Here is an 18891-nt window from a genome sequence, read left to right on the forward strand (position 1 = left end):
TATTTATTCATTTCTGAGTACATGTGCGCTCCTGTTTCGAGCATGCGTGCTCCTTTTAGATGCGAGAGTGAGTTCAACTTCTTACGGCCGCCTCTAATACGGACAACACACTATGTTGTGAGTGCGTACTCCTTTTAGATGTGAGAGAGAGTTCAACTTCTTACAGCCGCGGCCGCCTCTAATACGAACACACTTATTTAGAAGCTGCAACTGATGTGAGAGAGAGTTCAACTTCTTACAGCCGTGGCCGCCTCTAATACGAACACACTTATTTAGAAGCTGCAACTTCTGGTGGCCCTAATGTTGAGTGGTGCAGCGTTCCGAAATGTGTACTAATTGTATGTTTATGTGAACAACTCGCCCCTTATATGACGGTGTTATGGGTAATATTTATTATAAAGAGTTTGCACAATGTGTAGAATCAGCAAATCGCCGATTGACGCATGCGCAGTTTCACTGAGCCTCGTGAATGCGCTTATATAGACGTATATCTATACGTCAGACAAGGAATCAGGAAATAGTAGTTGGGAGGAGTCAGGCATCATAACGGTGGCTGTTTTATATATTGATAAAAAAGCTATAAAAGAAAATATTTTAAAAAAAAACAACGATTAACTTATGTTAGCAGTAAATAATGCATTTATGTCTTGAAACGGAAGAAACTTTACCTTCACTTTAAGTTTGTTTATTTATTTTTTGTTCTTTATTAATTGGTGACTGCATAACTAGTAAATATATAGGCTTTCCATGGGATTAACCTGCATCTTAATTGAGAAATAAAACCGGGAGATCCTAAATTTAAAAGGAATATCCTCCATCTTAGGTATATATATATATATATATATATATATATAACAAGAAAAGATCACTGAGGTGAAAAACTCCAGCTGTCAATAGACCAAGTGTTAAAAGTACAAAAGTAACTTTTATTAATATGCAGTAAAACAACATACAAAAAGTTAAAGAGGTGACTATATCACATCCAGAGGAACCACTAACAGCACATATCAAACATCCAACATGTTTTGTGCCATTACAGCACTTCCACAGGGATCCATCTTAGGTATATATATATTAACTTTGGATTCAATATCAAATAGGCTGTACATTTAATAAAGGAACCGCAATGGTTCCGAAAAGTCACACCTTTTAAATATTTTCTAAATTAATATGTTATATTAATGTAATATGTTACATTTTATACTTATGTTCCAGTGAGTGCCTTACTTATGATGGAATGTATGTATAGTATATATATATATATATATATATATATATATATATATATATATATATATATATATATATATATATATATGTATATATATATATATATATATATATATATATATATATATATATATATATATATATATACACACACACACAGAAAATAACATTTTATATATATGTTTGGCCATTTTCTTTGGGGTTAGTATCAGACAAAGTTAAAGCTCAAAAGACAGAGACAGAGAAACAGGTTACTATTGCACCTCTGCCAACAAATTTAACATTAACAATTATTCTGCTAGATCAACAGTAATATCTTGGAAAAAGACATTTACGAGAAAACCATAGCACACAGCACATTACACAGCTAGAATCAGTAAAAACTTCCCTCTGAAGAAAGCACACAGTAGCATCACAGCATGATCTAAACAGCAAGAACAAAGCACACAATCGCTGTACCAGCCTTCCAGTCAGACGTGCCACTACATAATAATATACATAAACTGCAAAGGCAGCAACAGTGCCAGTCTCCCCCTTACATATAAACACTGCCAATGTGCATGACATTAGTTCTTAGAAAAGATGTCAGTTGTGTTGTCATGGAAACAATTGCTATTTTGGATGTAATGCTTGAACAATATTTATACATTTTTGTTCTGTGTTCTGTTTTGTATTATTATTATATATAATTTTATATTGTACAATTGCACACACAATACATTAACATAAAGATACTGAATTTGTGTAAACAGCTGTATATATGAGCAAATCATCTGTTATAAAAATGCATCTACATGCACATACATGCACAGATATACACGCATAAACACACATACATAAACATTTTGCTACACACATAAACATACATACACAAACATTTGCATAAACATGCACACATATATATATATATATATATATATATATATATACACAAACATAAACAGACATACATATGCATACACACACAAACATACACACAAGTATATACATATACACACATATACACATAAACACACATACATATAAATACACACACACATACAAATATATACATACACACACATGTGCACACACACACACACATACATATAGATTTTGCTATACACATATACAAGCATACAAACACACAGTACATAAACACACACGCACACACATATATGCACACACATACACATAAACACACATATATGTATACACACAAAAATACAAACACACAAGTATATATATATATATATATATATATATATACACACACAAATATACACAGACATATACACATAAATACATATACAAATATATAGATACACACACACATGCACACACATATGCACACATATACATATAGATTTTGCTATACACATACACAAGCATACATACACATACATATATGCACACACATACACATAAACACACATATATATGCATACACACAAAAATACAAACACTTAAGTATATATATATACATACACACATATGTATGCACACACATACATATACATACACACACATATATGCACACACATACATATAGATTTTGCTACACACATACACAAAAATACAAACACACAAATATATACATTCACACAAACATACAGATACATAAGCACACACACATATACATTTTGCTACACACATACACATAAACACACAAATACATACATACACACACACACACACACACATAAACACACAAATATATACATACACACATATGCATTTTGCTACACACATACACATAAACACGCAAATATATACATACACACACACACACACATAAACACAGACATATATACATACACACACACACATATACATTTTGCTACACACATACACATAAACACACAAATATATACATACACACACACACATATACATTTTGCTACACTCATACACATAAACACACAAATATATACATACACACACACATATACATTTTGCTACACTCATACACATAAACACACAAATATATACATACACACACACATATACATTTTGCTACACTCATACACATAAACACACAAATATATACATACACACACACACACACATATACATTTTGCTACACTCATACACATAAACACACAAATATATACATACACACACACATATACATTTTGCTACACTCATACACATAAACACACAAATATATACATACACACACATATACATTTTGCTACACTCATACACATAAACACACAAATATATACATACACACACACATATACATTTTGCTACACTCATATACATAAACACACAAATATATACATACACACACACACACACACATATACATTTTGCTACACTCATACACATAAACACACAAATATATACATACACACACACACATACACATTTTGCTACACTCATACACATAAACACACAAATATATACATACACACATACACATATACATTTTGCTACACTCATACACATAAACACACAAATATAGACATACACACACACACATATACATTTTGCTACACACATACACATAAACACACAAATATAGACATACACACACACACATAAACACACAAATATATACATACACACACACACATATACATTTTGCTACACACATACACATAAACACACAAATATATACATACACACACACACACATATACATTTTGCTACACTCATACACATAAACACACAAATATATACATACACACACACACATATACATTTTGCTACACTCATACACATAAACACACAAATATATACATACACACAAACATATACATTTTGCTACACACATACACATAAACACACAAGTATAGACATACACACACACACATAAACACACAAATATATACATACACACACACATATACATTTTGCTACACACATACACATAAACACACAAATATATACATACACACACACACACATATACATTTTGCTACACTCATACACATAAACACACAAATATATACATACACACACACACATATACATTTTGCTACACACATACACATAAACACACAAATATAGACATACACACACACACATAAACACACAAATATATACATACACACACACACATATACATTTTGCTACACACATACACATAAACACACAAATATAGACATACACACACACACATAAACACACAAATATATACATACACACACACATATACATTTTGCTACACACATACACATAAACACACAAATATATACATACACACACACATATACATTTTGCTACACTCATACACATAAACACACAAATATATACATACACACACACATATATATTTTGCTACACTCATACACATAAACACACAAATATATACATACACACACACACATATACATTTTGCTACACTCATACACATAAACACACAAATATATACATACACACACATATACATTTTGCTACACTCATACACATAAACACACAAATATATACATACACACACACACATATACATTTTGCTACACTCATACACATAAACACACAAATATATACATACACACACACATATACATTTTGCTACACTCATACACATAAACACACAAATATATACACACACACACACAAATTATGATATGATATGATTGAGGTAGTGGATACTGACATAAAGGGAGATAGAAATTTAGAGTGAAACAGGAGGAGGGATCTGAGGTGTGAATTGGTAGATAATCGAGAATGTAATAAAAAGATTGGTGAAGTGTAGATAGGAATGAGTGAGACAAAAAGGAGGGACGAGATGAGCCGAGGGAGGAAGAATAAAGAACTACCAGATACAACTGAAGGCAGAGGCAGATAAGGTTGAGCAGTTGGTAGGCAAGTAAAGGGATACAAATATTAACAAGGTAGAAATATATTTGTAGACAGCTTTAATATTAGAATAGAGAGCAAAGTTTAAAATAGAGGGCAACTGAATTTGAAAATCAGGGATACCGAGATAATAGGAGAAAAATAAAAAGAAGCTGTCAGAAGAGGCATTCAAGGAAAAGGGTGAGAAAAGCTGAAGTGCAGAACAAAAAGAAATATAGGGGAAAAAAAACTGTGTGTGTGCAGGAAGATTAATAGGCAGAGAAGAGAAGGCAGAGAGAACAGACAAAGCGGAGATGTAAAGAGAGAGAGACAGAGGGAGGGGGCAGAAGAGAAAAAAATAGGAGAGAGAAGAGTAAAAAACAGAGGGAGAAAGAAAAGAAAGGAAAACCAAGGACGGGAGGGAGAAGAGTGAGGGATTAAGGGTGGAGAGAGAGAATAAAGGGGAGGGAGAGGCAGGGACAAAAAACAGAGACAGGAGGAAGGAGGGAGGGAGCAGGAAAGAGGCGGATGTGGAGGGAGGCAGTAGAAGAGTGCAGGATTAGCCCTGGGGGTCTATGTGGAGGTGTGAGGAGCCCCCCTGTACCCCGCAGCATGCATCTCTTCAGCATGATCTTCCTGCTGCTTATGTTACACGCCAGGATGGCTCAGGTAAGCAAACAGAAACAGGCAGCCCCTTGGCTCTATGGCTGTCCATGTACTGTGGTGCTGATGCTGGCCTGTGCGAGGAGGGGGAGAGGCTGCTGCTGACATTGACAAAAGAGCTGAGCTGGGGAGGGGATGGACAAGGGAGGTAGGTGTGTGTATGTTTGTACACACATATGTGTATACACTGGAGCATAGTGACTGTATCAATATATACATAGAGCTGTGTCTGTGTGAACACTGACATTACTCAATGCAATGGGAATATCATATATATCAAAGCTGTTATTTAGCAAGCACAGATAGATAGATGGATAGATAGATAGATAGATAGATAGATAGATGATAGATAGATAACTGTTAAATATTGCTATTAAATAAAAGTCTGAATCATAATGCCATCTGTACATGATGTAGATTAATGTAAGAATGGTGTCATTGAAATGAATATGTGTAGCACGTTAAGATAATTCTATATAGCAGCAAATTAGAGATGCATTATTTAGTTTTAGTAACTAGTAATTGTAATGTAGTAATTGTTAAGAGATGTGTGCAGTACAACATAATCACTCTTCACACAACACTTCAAGATTATCTCAGTTTATGATCTGTGAAAGTATTGTCGGTGCCGGGCTACAATAATTATTTTGTACATAACTCAAATACTTGATATGCTTATATTTCTTTGCCTCTCGCAGATTTATGTATTAATAGTATTTTTGTTGTTGTATAATGTGTGTCTGCCATACATTCTAGGTATTCTTGATAATGAGCTTTTTAGCATGTTTGCATATTAAGCACAAACATATTCATGATGCATATTGTATAATTGCTAACATATGTAATGATGCATAGAATGTCATTTCTGCAGCACAAAAAGTGATGGTCATCTGAGTACATAGTTAATAAGTGGTGGCCTGACATTCTGCTGGGTATCAGTGATTATACTGATGATAAGTGTAATGCAAGCCGGTGCACAGATCCAAACCTCTTCTTTATTTAACTGATGAAAACCATATGGGTCTATGTGATAATGATGATCCTAATTAAATGTTTATTATTTAATACATGAATGTTTTAAGTATAAAAAATATTTTTTTGTGTTTTGTGATTGACTATAAATCCAGAATACAATGACATATTTGACATTTATAATGTGTGTACACTTATTTTTTTCTACCCAACTGAACATCAGTTAAAGGGTCATAAAACACTAAAGGGTTAAACACTAAGTAAAACTGCAGCTCTGGACCCACAAATTAGTGCTGGTACCGAGAGGAAACCATCGCTGATCCAATCAGCAACGCTAACCTCACAAATTCGAATATGCAACTACAGCTGCTGGTCCAGGGCGGCACTTCTACCGTGTGTTTAACTCCTTTGCAAGGGTTCAACACACAGTAGTGCAAAGTGAATAGACTTCAACTAACATTCTCTAATAAAGTACAGCATGCCATTTTTTTTTACTATAGGCCCTTTAAATCAATTGAATAAACTATAAGTAAAGTATTGGATTCTGTTTTTACAGTGGAAGGCTACATTTAAGGAAAGCAGATAAGTTAAAACCAATGACTTCACAATGAAGTGGTACAGTTTTTGACTATATATCCTTGTCTTCCTCCAAAGTTGTGGTTAAATGCATTGAGAATGTGGATATAAAAATGATTAAGCCCAAATAAGCAGGACATTTTTCTAGTTGTTTCCCTATGCAAATGTTCAGTTGGCTCCGACAATGTGACAGCACTAAAAGCATTTTGAAGGATTGATATGTAACTGGCATCGAAACATATCAGAGCATGTTTGAGTCTAAAAGTGTATTATAACTTAATGCCTTAGTTACAGTTTAATATTTTCCATAAAATGAATTGAGGTTTCATCCTGTTTTCTTAGAGGTTATAGTAACTCTGTGTCTGTGTCTGCCTGTCTGTCTGTCTACATAAAACTTAATGGTTTTCAATTGATGCAGTATATTTTAATATAAGTTTATTTGAATAGAAAAAAAAATAACAACCATGTTTTAGATTTTATTATAAGTTATCAACAGGAGATAGTAACATAGGTTCAAGATTTTATTCCTACACATAATTACCAAGATTGGGCTATCTGCTGGAACCAAAGCAATAAGTGACTCCACCTGGACATTGATTTAGTCACTTACAATAAATGCCTATGTGGTGGTCAAAATCCAGATTAAAATCCTGGAATGATACTTAACATCCATATAAAAAGAAGTTCAAGATTTTGTTTTTTCATACTATTGGGCTAAGTATCCCCTATCTGTGGTCAGTTTGGTCACAATAATTCCTATATTTCAGACAACTGATCTGCTTAATTGTACATGTACATGTATATATATATATATATATATATATATATATATATATATATATATATATATATATATATATATATTTGTGTGTGTGTGTGTGTATGTATGCCCCATTTTATTCTTTATTTTTTTAAAGAAAAGCACAAATAGATTACACTGGTTCATATGAACTGAGCCACCTGAGGGGGTGGGCCTTTATTAAATGGGTGTGGCCAAGCATCCCATCATCTTTAAAATTCACCAGCCCCCAGTGCATGTAGATAAACTCCATTTCTTACTTATCTATTGACATATCTTACTTTCCCAAGAAAATGTCCAGCCTGTTGGTGTATAGAAATTAAAATTAAAGTGTTTGTGTAAAAGCAGCAAAGGGCAAAGATCTTTTCTAGTCTTTGTCCTGGGACACAGTAGTTTCAAGTTACAACCCTACAAGAGTTAAAAATACAGTATATTACAAAAATAACATGCTGTAAATTGTAAACATATATGAGGGTTAATCACATTAGTAAAATCCCAATCAGCATCCTTAATCATTGTAGTTTATGATCATATTGTGGTCGGTGAACCAATGAGGAGTGGCCTTTGCATGTAGCTAACAAGCACTGGCCTCTTATTGTTCAGTTGTTGAAAAATGATATTTTACCTATGGACTTAATGCATTTGCAGGTATTGGTTGTAAAACACATAGTGATCTAAGGTCTGTAATGCAAATATGTTGTAATGAATTAGAGCATAACGTTTGCTTTTGTATGCCCTTTTGGATGACAGTAAAGTCCAGACAGAACATGTAAAAAAGGTTCCAATTTAATTCTGTTATCTAACTCACTTAGTTCCTTTTCTTATCCTTTGTTTAAAAGCATACATAGGTAGGCTCAGGAGCAGCATTGCCCCAGTGGGAGCTAGCTGCTGATTGGTTCACCAGATGTATTCAGCTAGATTCCAGTAGTGTATTGTTGCTTCTTCGAGGATAACAAGGAAATTAAGCAATTTGATAAAATAATTAAATTGAAAAGTTGTTTTGTGTCCCTTTAATTATTTTAAACATTTTATACAACATTCTGCTTCACATTAATGGTTTATAATAACTAAATGCTGGTTTAAAAATATGATTAAAGGGACATAATTCTCATTATGCTAAAAAGCTGACAAGAAAATATCACCTGAGCATCTCTATTTAGATATTTTACCTCAAAATGTTTTCAGCTCACCAGAGTAAGTGCTGTGTAAACAGTTTTACTTCAGCTGCTGTCCAGCTGCAAGTTGAAAAAACAAACAAACAAACAAACAATAGCCAATTAGCATCAGCACTGCTGAGGTAGTGCTTTGCCTTTGCTGTGATCTCATGAGATTTCATAGAACTTACTTACTACTGAATAGGAAAATAACATGACTGTGTCTGCACATGACAGATGCACACTCTCTTGCAAGTCCTGGGACAGGCATCCTGACTGGCTGCTTAAAGTCTCTTTACAGTGGTGTGGAATACTTAGGAAATTTACGGTAAAATATCTTCCTTTTTTACATAGAGATGTTCAGGTGATATTTTCTAGTCAGCTTTTTACAGCTATGCTGCATTACTTTCATATGCTTTACATTTAGGTATCATGTCCCTTTAATAAATGTAAGCTTAAAGTAAGTGACCTTATGGTATGTTCCTGTAGTTGCTATGTACTTGAACTTATATAAGTCGAGGTTAATGCTAGTTCTCACAAGGTCATGGTAATTGCTGTAGGTAAAACCCTTTGTTATTCGCCACATAATCCCTTTTCTCACACTTAACATATGAACAGGGTTGACGGTAAATTGCTTGAGCGTATGACTGATTCATGTGTCTTCAGTGTGAAATTATAGTGGGTTTTTTTTTACAATGTAATTACATTTTTTCCGTCGCAGAGAAACAGCATGAGCTTAGTGAGGCTGAATATTTTACCAGACAACAACAGATTATTTTCTAACAAATATATGTAACTGTATTTCTTTCAGTGACCAAAATAATTCAGATCTTTACATTTTTTCAAGAAGAATGTTTACTACTTATTAAGAGTCTGAATTTTATTATCATATTATCTAAAGAAAATGGATATATATTTTGGGCATAGGATACCCAAACTGAGGAATTTTGTACAATTCAGCCCATAGTGCTTGAAAAAGGAGTGTTTTTCAGGTATTGCAAATTAATCTGTTTTTTTACTGTTACCATTCTTGAAGTGCCACCTCCCAAGTACCACATAAAGAGATGTATCTGTTATATTTGAGATATGGGATAAAGCAACATTTTCACAATGTTTTGGTTTACTAAGAAATGTAAGTACAAAAAAACCCCAGAATTTATGTTTACCTGATAAATTTCTTTCTCCTACGGTGTATCCGGTCCACGGCTTCATCCTTACTTGTGGGATATTCTCAATCCCTACAGGAAGTGGCAAAGAGAGCACACAGCAGAGCTGTCCATATAGCTCCCCTCAGGCTCTGCCCCCCCAGTCGTTCGACCGACGGTTAGGAGAAAAAGGAGAACCATAGGGTGCAGTGGTGACTGTAGTTTACAAAAAATAAATTTAAACCTGACCAAAATGCCAGTGCGGGCCGTGGACAGGATACACCGTAGGAGAAAGAAATTTATCAGGTAAACATAAATTCTGTTTTCTCCTACATTGGTGTATCTGGTCCACGGCTTCATCCTTACTTGTGGGAACCAATACCAAAGCTTTAGGACACGGATGAAGGGAGGGAACAAGTCAGGTAACCTAAACGGAAGGCACCACTGCTTGCAAAACCTTTCTCCCAAAAATAGCCTCCGAAGAAGCAAAGTATCAAATTTTTAAAATTTGGCAAACGTATGCAGTGAAGACCAAGTCGCTGCCTTACAAATCTGTTCAACAGAAGCCTCATTCTTGAAAGCCCATGTGGAAGCCACAGCTCTAGTAGAGTGAGCTGTAATTCGTTCAGGAGGCTGCCTTCCAGCAGTCTCATAAGCCAACCGGACGATGCTTTTCAGCCACATCAAGATTGTGTAACAGACGTTCCTTGTTAGAAACTGGATTAGGACACAGAGAAGGAACAACTATTTCCTGGTTGATATTCTTATTGGAAACCACTTTTGGAAGAAAACCAGGTTTGGTACGTAAAACTACCTTATCTGTATGAAACACCAGATAGGGTGACTTACACTGCAAAGCAGACAATTCAGAAACTCTTCTAGCAGAAGAAATAGCTACTAAAAACAAAACTTTCCAAGATAGTAACTTAATATCTATGGAATGTAGAGGTTCAAACGGAACCCCTTGAAGAACTGAAAGAACTAAATTTAGACTCCATGGAGGAGCCACAGGTCTGTAGACAGGCTTGATTCTGACTAAAGCCTGTACAAACGCCTGAATATCTGGCATGGCTGCCAGACGCTTGTGTAACAAAACAGACAGAGCAGATATCTGTCCCTTTAAAGAACTAGCTGACAGACCTTTCTCCAATCCTTCTTGGAGAAAAGATAGTATCCTTGGAATCCTAATCTTACTCCATGAGTAACCCTTGGATTCGCACCAGCAAAGATATTTCCGCCATATTTTATGGTAAATTTTCCTGGTGACAGGCTTTCTAGCCTGGATCAGAGTATCTATAACTGATTCCGAAAACCCACGCTTAGCTAGAACCAAGCATTCAATCTCCAAGAAGTCAGTTGCAGAGAAACTAGGTTTGGATGTTCGAATGGACCTTGAATTAGAAGGTCCTGCCTCAAAGGCAGCTTCCATGGTGGAACCGATGACATATTCACCAGGTCTGCATACCAAGTCCTGTGTGGCTACGCAGGAGCTATCAGAATTACCGAAGCCTTCTCCTGTTTGATTCTGGCTACTAGCCGGGGGAGAAGTCGAAACGGTGGAAAGACATAAGCTAGATTGAACGACCAAGGCACTACTAAGGCATCTACCAATGTCGCCTTGGGATCCCTGGACCTGGACCCGTAACGTGTAACTTTGGAGTTCTGGCGTGATGCCATCAGATCCAGATCTGGAATGCCCCATAGCTGGGTCAGCTGAGCAAAAACCTCCGGGTGGAGTTCCCACTCCCCCGGATGGAAAGTCTGACGAATTGCTGATAGATGGCAGGAGTGATCCTCTGCCCATTTGATGATCTTGGATACCTCCCTCATCGCCAGAGAACTCTTTGTTCCCCCCGATGATTGATGTACGCTACAGTCGTCATGTTGTCTGACTGAAATCTGATGAATTTGGCCTCCGCTAGTTGAGGCCATGCCTAGAGCACATTGAATATCGCTCTCAATTCCAAAATGTTTATCGGGAGAAGAGATTCTTCCCGAGACCATAGACCCTGAGCCTTCAGGGACTTCCAGACCGCGCCCCAGCCTAAGAGGCTGGCGTCGGTCGTGACAATGATCCACTCCGGTCTTCAGAAACTCATTCCCTGAGACAGGTGATCCTGAGACAACCACCAGAGGAGTGAGTCTCTGGTTTGCTGGTCCATCTGAATCTGGGGAGACAAATCTGCATAATCCTCATTCCATTGTTTGAGCATGCACAGTTGCAATGGTCTTAAATTAATTCGAGCAAAAGGAACCACGTCCATTGCTGCAACCATTAGTCCTATTACCTCCATGCACTGAGCTATGGAGGGTTGAGGAATGGATTGAAGAACTCGACAAGTGTTCAAAAGTTTTAATTTCCTGACCTCTGTCAGAAAGATTTTCATTTCTACCGAGTCTATTATTGTTCCCAGGAAGGGAACCCTTGTGAACGGGGACAGAGAACTTTTTTTCTATGTTCACCTTCTACCCGTGAGACCTTAGAAAGGCTAGAACAATGTCCGTATGAGCCCTTGCTTTGTGAAAGGACGACGCCTGTATTAAAATGTCATCTAGGTAAGGTGCTACTGCAATGCCCCTTGGCCTTAGCACCGCTAGAAGGGACCCTAGCACCTTTGTGAAAATTCTGGGAGCAGTGGCCAATCCGAAGGGAAGAGCCACGAACTGGTAATGCTTGCCCAGAAAGACGAACCTCAGAAACTGATGGTGATCTTTGTGGATAGGAATATGCAGGTACGCATCCTTTAAGTCCACGGTAGTCATATATTGACCCTCCTGGATCATTGGTAAAATTGTCCGAATGGTTTCCATTTTGAATGATGGAACGCTGAGGAATTTGTTTAGGATCTTTAAATCCAGAATTGGCCTGAAAGTTCCTTCCTTTTTGGGAACTACAAACAGGTTTGAGTAAAATCCCAGTCCTTGTTCTGCTGTTGGAACTGGGTTTATCACTCCCATTTTTAAAAGGTCTTCTACGCAATGTAAGAATGCCTGTCTCTTTATCTGGTCTAAAGATAAGCGAGACATGTGGAACCTTCCCCTTGGAGGAAGGTCCTTGAATTCTAGAAGATACCCCTGAGAGACAATTTCTAGTGTAGGGGTCCGGAACATCTCTTGCCCAGACCTGAGCAAAGAGAGAAAGTCTGCCCCCTACTAGATCTGGTCCCGGATCGGGGGCTACCCCTTCATGCTGTCTTGGTAGCAGAAGCAGGCTTTTTGGCCTGTTTACCCTTGTTCCAGCCTTGCAATGGTTTCCATGCTGGTTTGGGCTGGGGTGCGTTACCCTCTTGCCTAGTGGCTGTAGAGGTAGAAGCCGGTCCGTTCCTGAAATTGCGAAAGGAACGAAAATTAGACTTATTTTTAGCTTTGAAAGGTCTATCCTGTGGAAGGGCATGGCCCTTTCCCCCAGTGATATCTGAAATAATTTCTTTCAACTCTGGCCCGAATAGGGTCTTACCCTTGAAAGGAATATTAAGCAATTTTGTTTTGGATGACACATCCGCCGACCACGATTTTAGCCAAAGCGCCCTACGCGCCACTATTGCGAAACCAGAATTTTTCGCCGCTAATTTAGCTAACTGAAAAGCGGCATCTGTAATGAAAGAATTAGCCAACTTCAGGGCGTGAATTCTATCCATGACTTCATCATAAGAAGTCTCCTTCTGAAGCGAGTTTTCTAATTCCTCAAACCAAAAAGCAGCTGCAGTGGTTACAGGAATAATGCAAGAAATTGGTTGAAGAAGAAAACCTTGTTGAACAAAAATTTTCTTAAGTAAACCTTCTAATTTTTTATCCATAGGATCTTTGAAAGCGCAACGGTCTTCTATTGGTATAGTTGTGCGCTTAGCTAGCGTTGAAACTGCCCCCTCTACCTTAGGGACTGTCTGCCACGCGTCCCTTCTGGGGTCAACAATGGGGTACATTTTCTTAAATATAGGAGGGGGAACAAAAGGTACACCTGGCTTCTCCCACTCCTTATTCACTATATCCGCCACCCTCTTAGGTATCGGAAACGCATCAGTGTGTACTGGGACCTCTAAGAATTTATCCATTTTACACAATTTTTCTGGGACCACCAAAGGGTCACAATCATCAAGAGTAGCTAGGACCTCCTTAAGTAGAGCGCGGAGGTGTTCAAGCTTACATTTAAATGCTATGGTATCAGGCTCTGCCTGCTGAGAAACTTTTCCTGTGTCAGAAATTTCTCCCTCAGACAGGCCCTCCCTCACCGCCAAGTCAGATTGATGTGAGGGCACTACAGATAAATCATCCTCTGCTTCTGCTTGCTCATTTTCTGTATTTAAAACTGAGCAATCACGCTTCCTAGGAAAAGCTGGCAGTTTGGATAAAAATGCTGCGAGAGAATTATCCATTACTGCTGCTAACTGTTGCATAGTAATAGCAATTGGCGCGCTAGATGTACTGGGCATCGCTTGTGCGGGCATAGCTGTTGTTGACACAGAAGGAGAGGATAGTGTGCTATCCTCACTACCTTCAGCTAAAGAATCATCTTGGGCTATATCTTTAAGCGTGATTGTATGGTCCTTAAGCTGTTTGGACGCTATGGCACACTTCATACATAAATTTAATGGGGGAACCACCTTGGCCTTTGAACATACAGAACATAGGTTATCTGAAGGGTCAGACATGTTTGACAGACTTAAACAAATCTTCAATGGAATAAAAATTATTTTTGACAAAAACGTTACTGTGTCTTTAAATAATAAAAGTGCACACTTTATTACTAAAACATAAAAAAACCATTAAATAAACATCCGATTTTAATGAAATTTTCACCACAGTGTCTTAATGCTTTGAAATGATTGCACACAAATTTTCAGACCAATTAACCCCTTAATGCCCAAACCTGAGCTAATAACAGCAATTAACCTGTTTAAAACACTACAGTACTATGTCACAGCTTCCACTGTGGCCTTTAACTTCATTAGGGATTATTTTAGTAGGAAATAAGCCTCTCTGGAGTCTTTTCTGATGCCTCTGGACTCCCCACGTGAAGCTGCATGAACTGCCTAAGCAAAACAACTGTGCAATTGAGGCCTGAAAATGAGGCCTCCTCCCTCTTCATTCCAGAGTGGAGGGGCCTTTCTGACTAGAATAGGTGTCCAAATAAGTGCCAGGCACAAAATAAAACCCCAAAAGTGTTTTAAAGTCTGAAAAAACACCTTATTTATAGTGAAAACATGCTAAAAAGCAATCGATTTAGCCCACAATAGTGTCAACCAGCATAGAGCCCTTAATATAAGACATCATTTTATACAGAGTCTGAGAAAAATGGCTTACCTATCCCAGAGGGGATTGCTGACAGTCTTCTAGCATTACTAGGTCTTGTTAGAAAAATGACTGATCATACCTGAAGCAGTTAAGCCTGCAAACTGTTCCCCCCAACTGAAGTTCTCTGGTTTCAACAGTCCTGCGTGGGAACAGCATTGGATTTTAGTTACTGGTGCTAAAATCATATTCCTCTCGGCAGAAATCTTCATCACTTTCTGCTGCAGAGTAAATAGTACAAGCCGGCACTATTTTAAAATAATAAACTCTTGATAGAAGAATAAAAAACTACAACTAAACACCACATACTCTTTACCACCCCTGTGGAGATGCTACTAGTTAGAGTGGCAAAGAGAATGACTGGGGGGGCGGAGCCTGAGGGGAGCTATATGGACAGCTCTGCTGTGTGCTCTCTTTGCCACTTCCTGTAGGGATTGAGAATATCCCACAAGTAAGGATGAAGCCGTGGACCGGATACACCAATGTAGGAGAAATAGCAATATTTCCTCAGGTGTGCTTAGACACTTATTATATTATCATTATATTAGCAGCACAGTTTCAAACATAATATATATTAAATCACTAAACAGTGAAACATTACAGGCAGGGCCGCCACTAGAAATTTTGGGGCCCCTGACTTAACCATTGATCAGGGCCCCCCCCCCCCCTCCTTTGACATGTGAAATTTTGACCAAGTGACTAAAACGTATATGCACTTAAGTGTCTATTTAAACTTGGAAATGTTGTTAAGGTAGTAACATACACACACACACACAGGCATACTCATACACTTAAACACACACACATTCACACATAAGGATTCACATATAGACACTCTAGCAGACACGCAAAGAAAGACACTCAGACACAGACACCCAAACAGACACTCAGCACTTGTTTACATTGACCTGACAAGTAATGAGGTAAACTACAGTTTTGTAAAAAAAAAAAGAGGAGATTTTAAAAAAAAAATATGGAGTTCTGATTATCTTTTTGTAAAGGAAGATGCCAACTAAATGATGACAACAGCATGCAGTGGCTGAAAGGAAGGGCCCTGAACTGCCTAAACAATAATTTAAAGGTTAAATGGTGGATTGGTGACTTTCGGAAAGGTCTTGTTAGTCTCAAAGTCTGTAGAAAGATGTGAATAATCAGTAGTAAGGTCCTAAAAAGGAAAAGACAATGGACACACACACACAAACTCAAACTTGCACATACACCCAAAGAAACACTGACAGAGACAGCCTCAGAAAACACACAAAGACAAACACACACACACAGAGACACCCACAGAAAACACACAAATACATACACACACATAGAGACAACCACATAAAACAAAGAAAGACATACATACACACACCCTCACTGAGACATCCACAGAAAACACACAAATACATACACACGCCCTCACAGAGACACCCACAGAAAACACACACCCTCACAGAGACATCCACAGAAAACACAGACATACACACCCACCCTCACAGAGGCATCCACAGAAAACATAGAAATACACACCCACGCTCACAGAGGTATCCAGAGAAAATACACAAAGACAAACATACACACACCCTCACAGAGCCACCCATAGAAAAAGCTAAAAGACATATGCACACACCCCCACAGACATCCACAGAAAATGCACAAAGACATACACACCCACCCTCACAGAGAGACCCACAGAAAAAAAATACATACACACTCATAGAGACACAAACCAAAGCACAAAGACATAAACACAGACACCCACAGAAATACTCACAGGAGGAAACATTTATGCAGCTTGCATCCCCTAAATCAATGATAAAAAAAAATTGCAGCAATTAAGATCACTTTTTAAAGAATAATTTTTGTAAATATGCAAACAAAAATAATTCTGTGAATTCAAAATTGTACATTAATGATCTGGGTAGATGGCTAGATGAAGAAAAGTACTTTTAAAAGGTTGACATATGTTTGTTTTTCCCCATTTTCCCCAACCAAGAGCACCACTTCAAATATAGTGTACAAATGTTCCCATCTGTCAGCTGTACTTATGGATTTTGAAAATGCTGTACTCTATATGGTCTTGGTGGAACCATAAGCTGTGCTACTCATACCATTAGATCTGGTTAAATGCAGGATTTAAGCTTGTTGGTATGTATTTCAAAATTAAGTCAACTGTAGTGTAAACTGAACAGTTTTAAGTTAACCTGTCTCATTTCAAACACTGAGCAATCTTAGTATGAGAGTATAACATTTTATGCAGATGTAAAAATCTTAGATAAAATGCCTCCTTGCATCTGGAAAGTCCTTGCATAAAGGGGCAGTAAACTGGAATGTTATATATATATATATATATATATATATATATATATATATATATATATATATATATATGGAAAAACAAGATGTAGAGAAGCGCACAAGAAAGGCACCCCTAGTGAAGCCTGTTGTGTATAGGTATATTCAGCAATTCAAGTAAAATCAAACCACTCACATGATTCAACCTCAATTTGTATGAGGTATCAGTAAGACGCTTATTATAGCTGGTCCCTCCTTCTGCTCTCTTTTTCTGGATACTGCGACTCATTTGTTAAATAAATAAATAAATAAATATATATATATATATATATATATATATATATATATATATATATATATATATATATATATATATATATATATTTAAAAATAAAAAAATGCATATCTGCCAAAAGGGCACCTACCATTTGTGTAAAAGGGCACCTACCATTTGTGTATTGAGGAGGAAACATTTCTGCATGATTTTAAATATAGAATTTCTACAGCATTGTGAAATAATCATAAATACACTGCTGCTAAAAAAAATTGTTTTTATGGACCACTGGCCCCACCATACAACTACTACCACACTAAAGTAACAATCCGAAATTGCACAAAGAAATAAAAAACATTTGCTAAATAAGTCCTACCTACTCTGCAAATGAAAGTGATCTGCTTTCTGACTCAGGCCCACACTGTACAAACAAAGTGCCAAGTCTGTCTCACACTGTGCATAGTGGTTTAGTGCACACTCAGAATCCTCTCAAATGCTAATACTTTACTCCTTGTAATAACATTTCCCATGCTCAATTAGCACTCTGCTGTACTACCCACTGGTGGCTGCCAAAATGTAAAATATATATATATTTTTTAGTTTTTGCCTCATGGGGCCCCCCTGGCCCATTGGGCTCCTGGCAGGAGTCACCCCTGTCACCCCCTGATGGCGGCTCTGATTACAGGGACAGTCAAGTCAAAATTATACTTTCACCACTCAGATAGAGCACACAAT

The 18891-nt window shown here is 37.1% G+C and overlaps 1 protein-coding gene across 1 annotated transcript in view; it reads left to right on the forward strand.

Annotated features, from left to right (window-relative positions):
- The first annotated feature begins 5565 nt into the window (after positions 1-5565).
- Positions 5566-18891, forward strand: part of OLFM2 (olfactomedin 2) — a 576857-nt gene continuing 563531 nt past the window's right edge. The window contains exon 1 of the mRNA XM_053717919.1: positions 5566-5667. Within this exon, the coding sequence (XP_053573894.1) occupies positions 5611-5667 (57 nt within the window). The 5' untranslated portion in view covers positions 5566-5610. The remainder of the gene's footprint in view (positions 5668-18891) is intronic.

Source organism: Bombina bombina, chromosome 6, assembly GCF_027579735.1.
Source record: "Bombina bombina isolate aBomBom1 chromosome 6, aBomBom1.pri, whole genome shotgun sequence".
Classification (NCBI taxonomy): domain Eukaryota; kingdom Metazoa; phylum Chordata; class Amphibia; order Anura; family Bombinatoridae; genus Bombina; species Bombina bombina.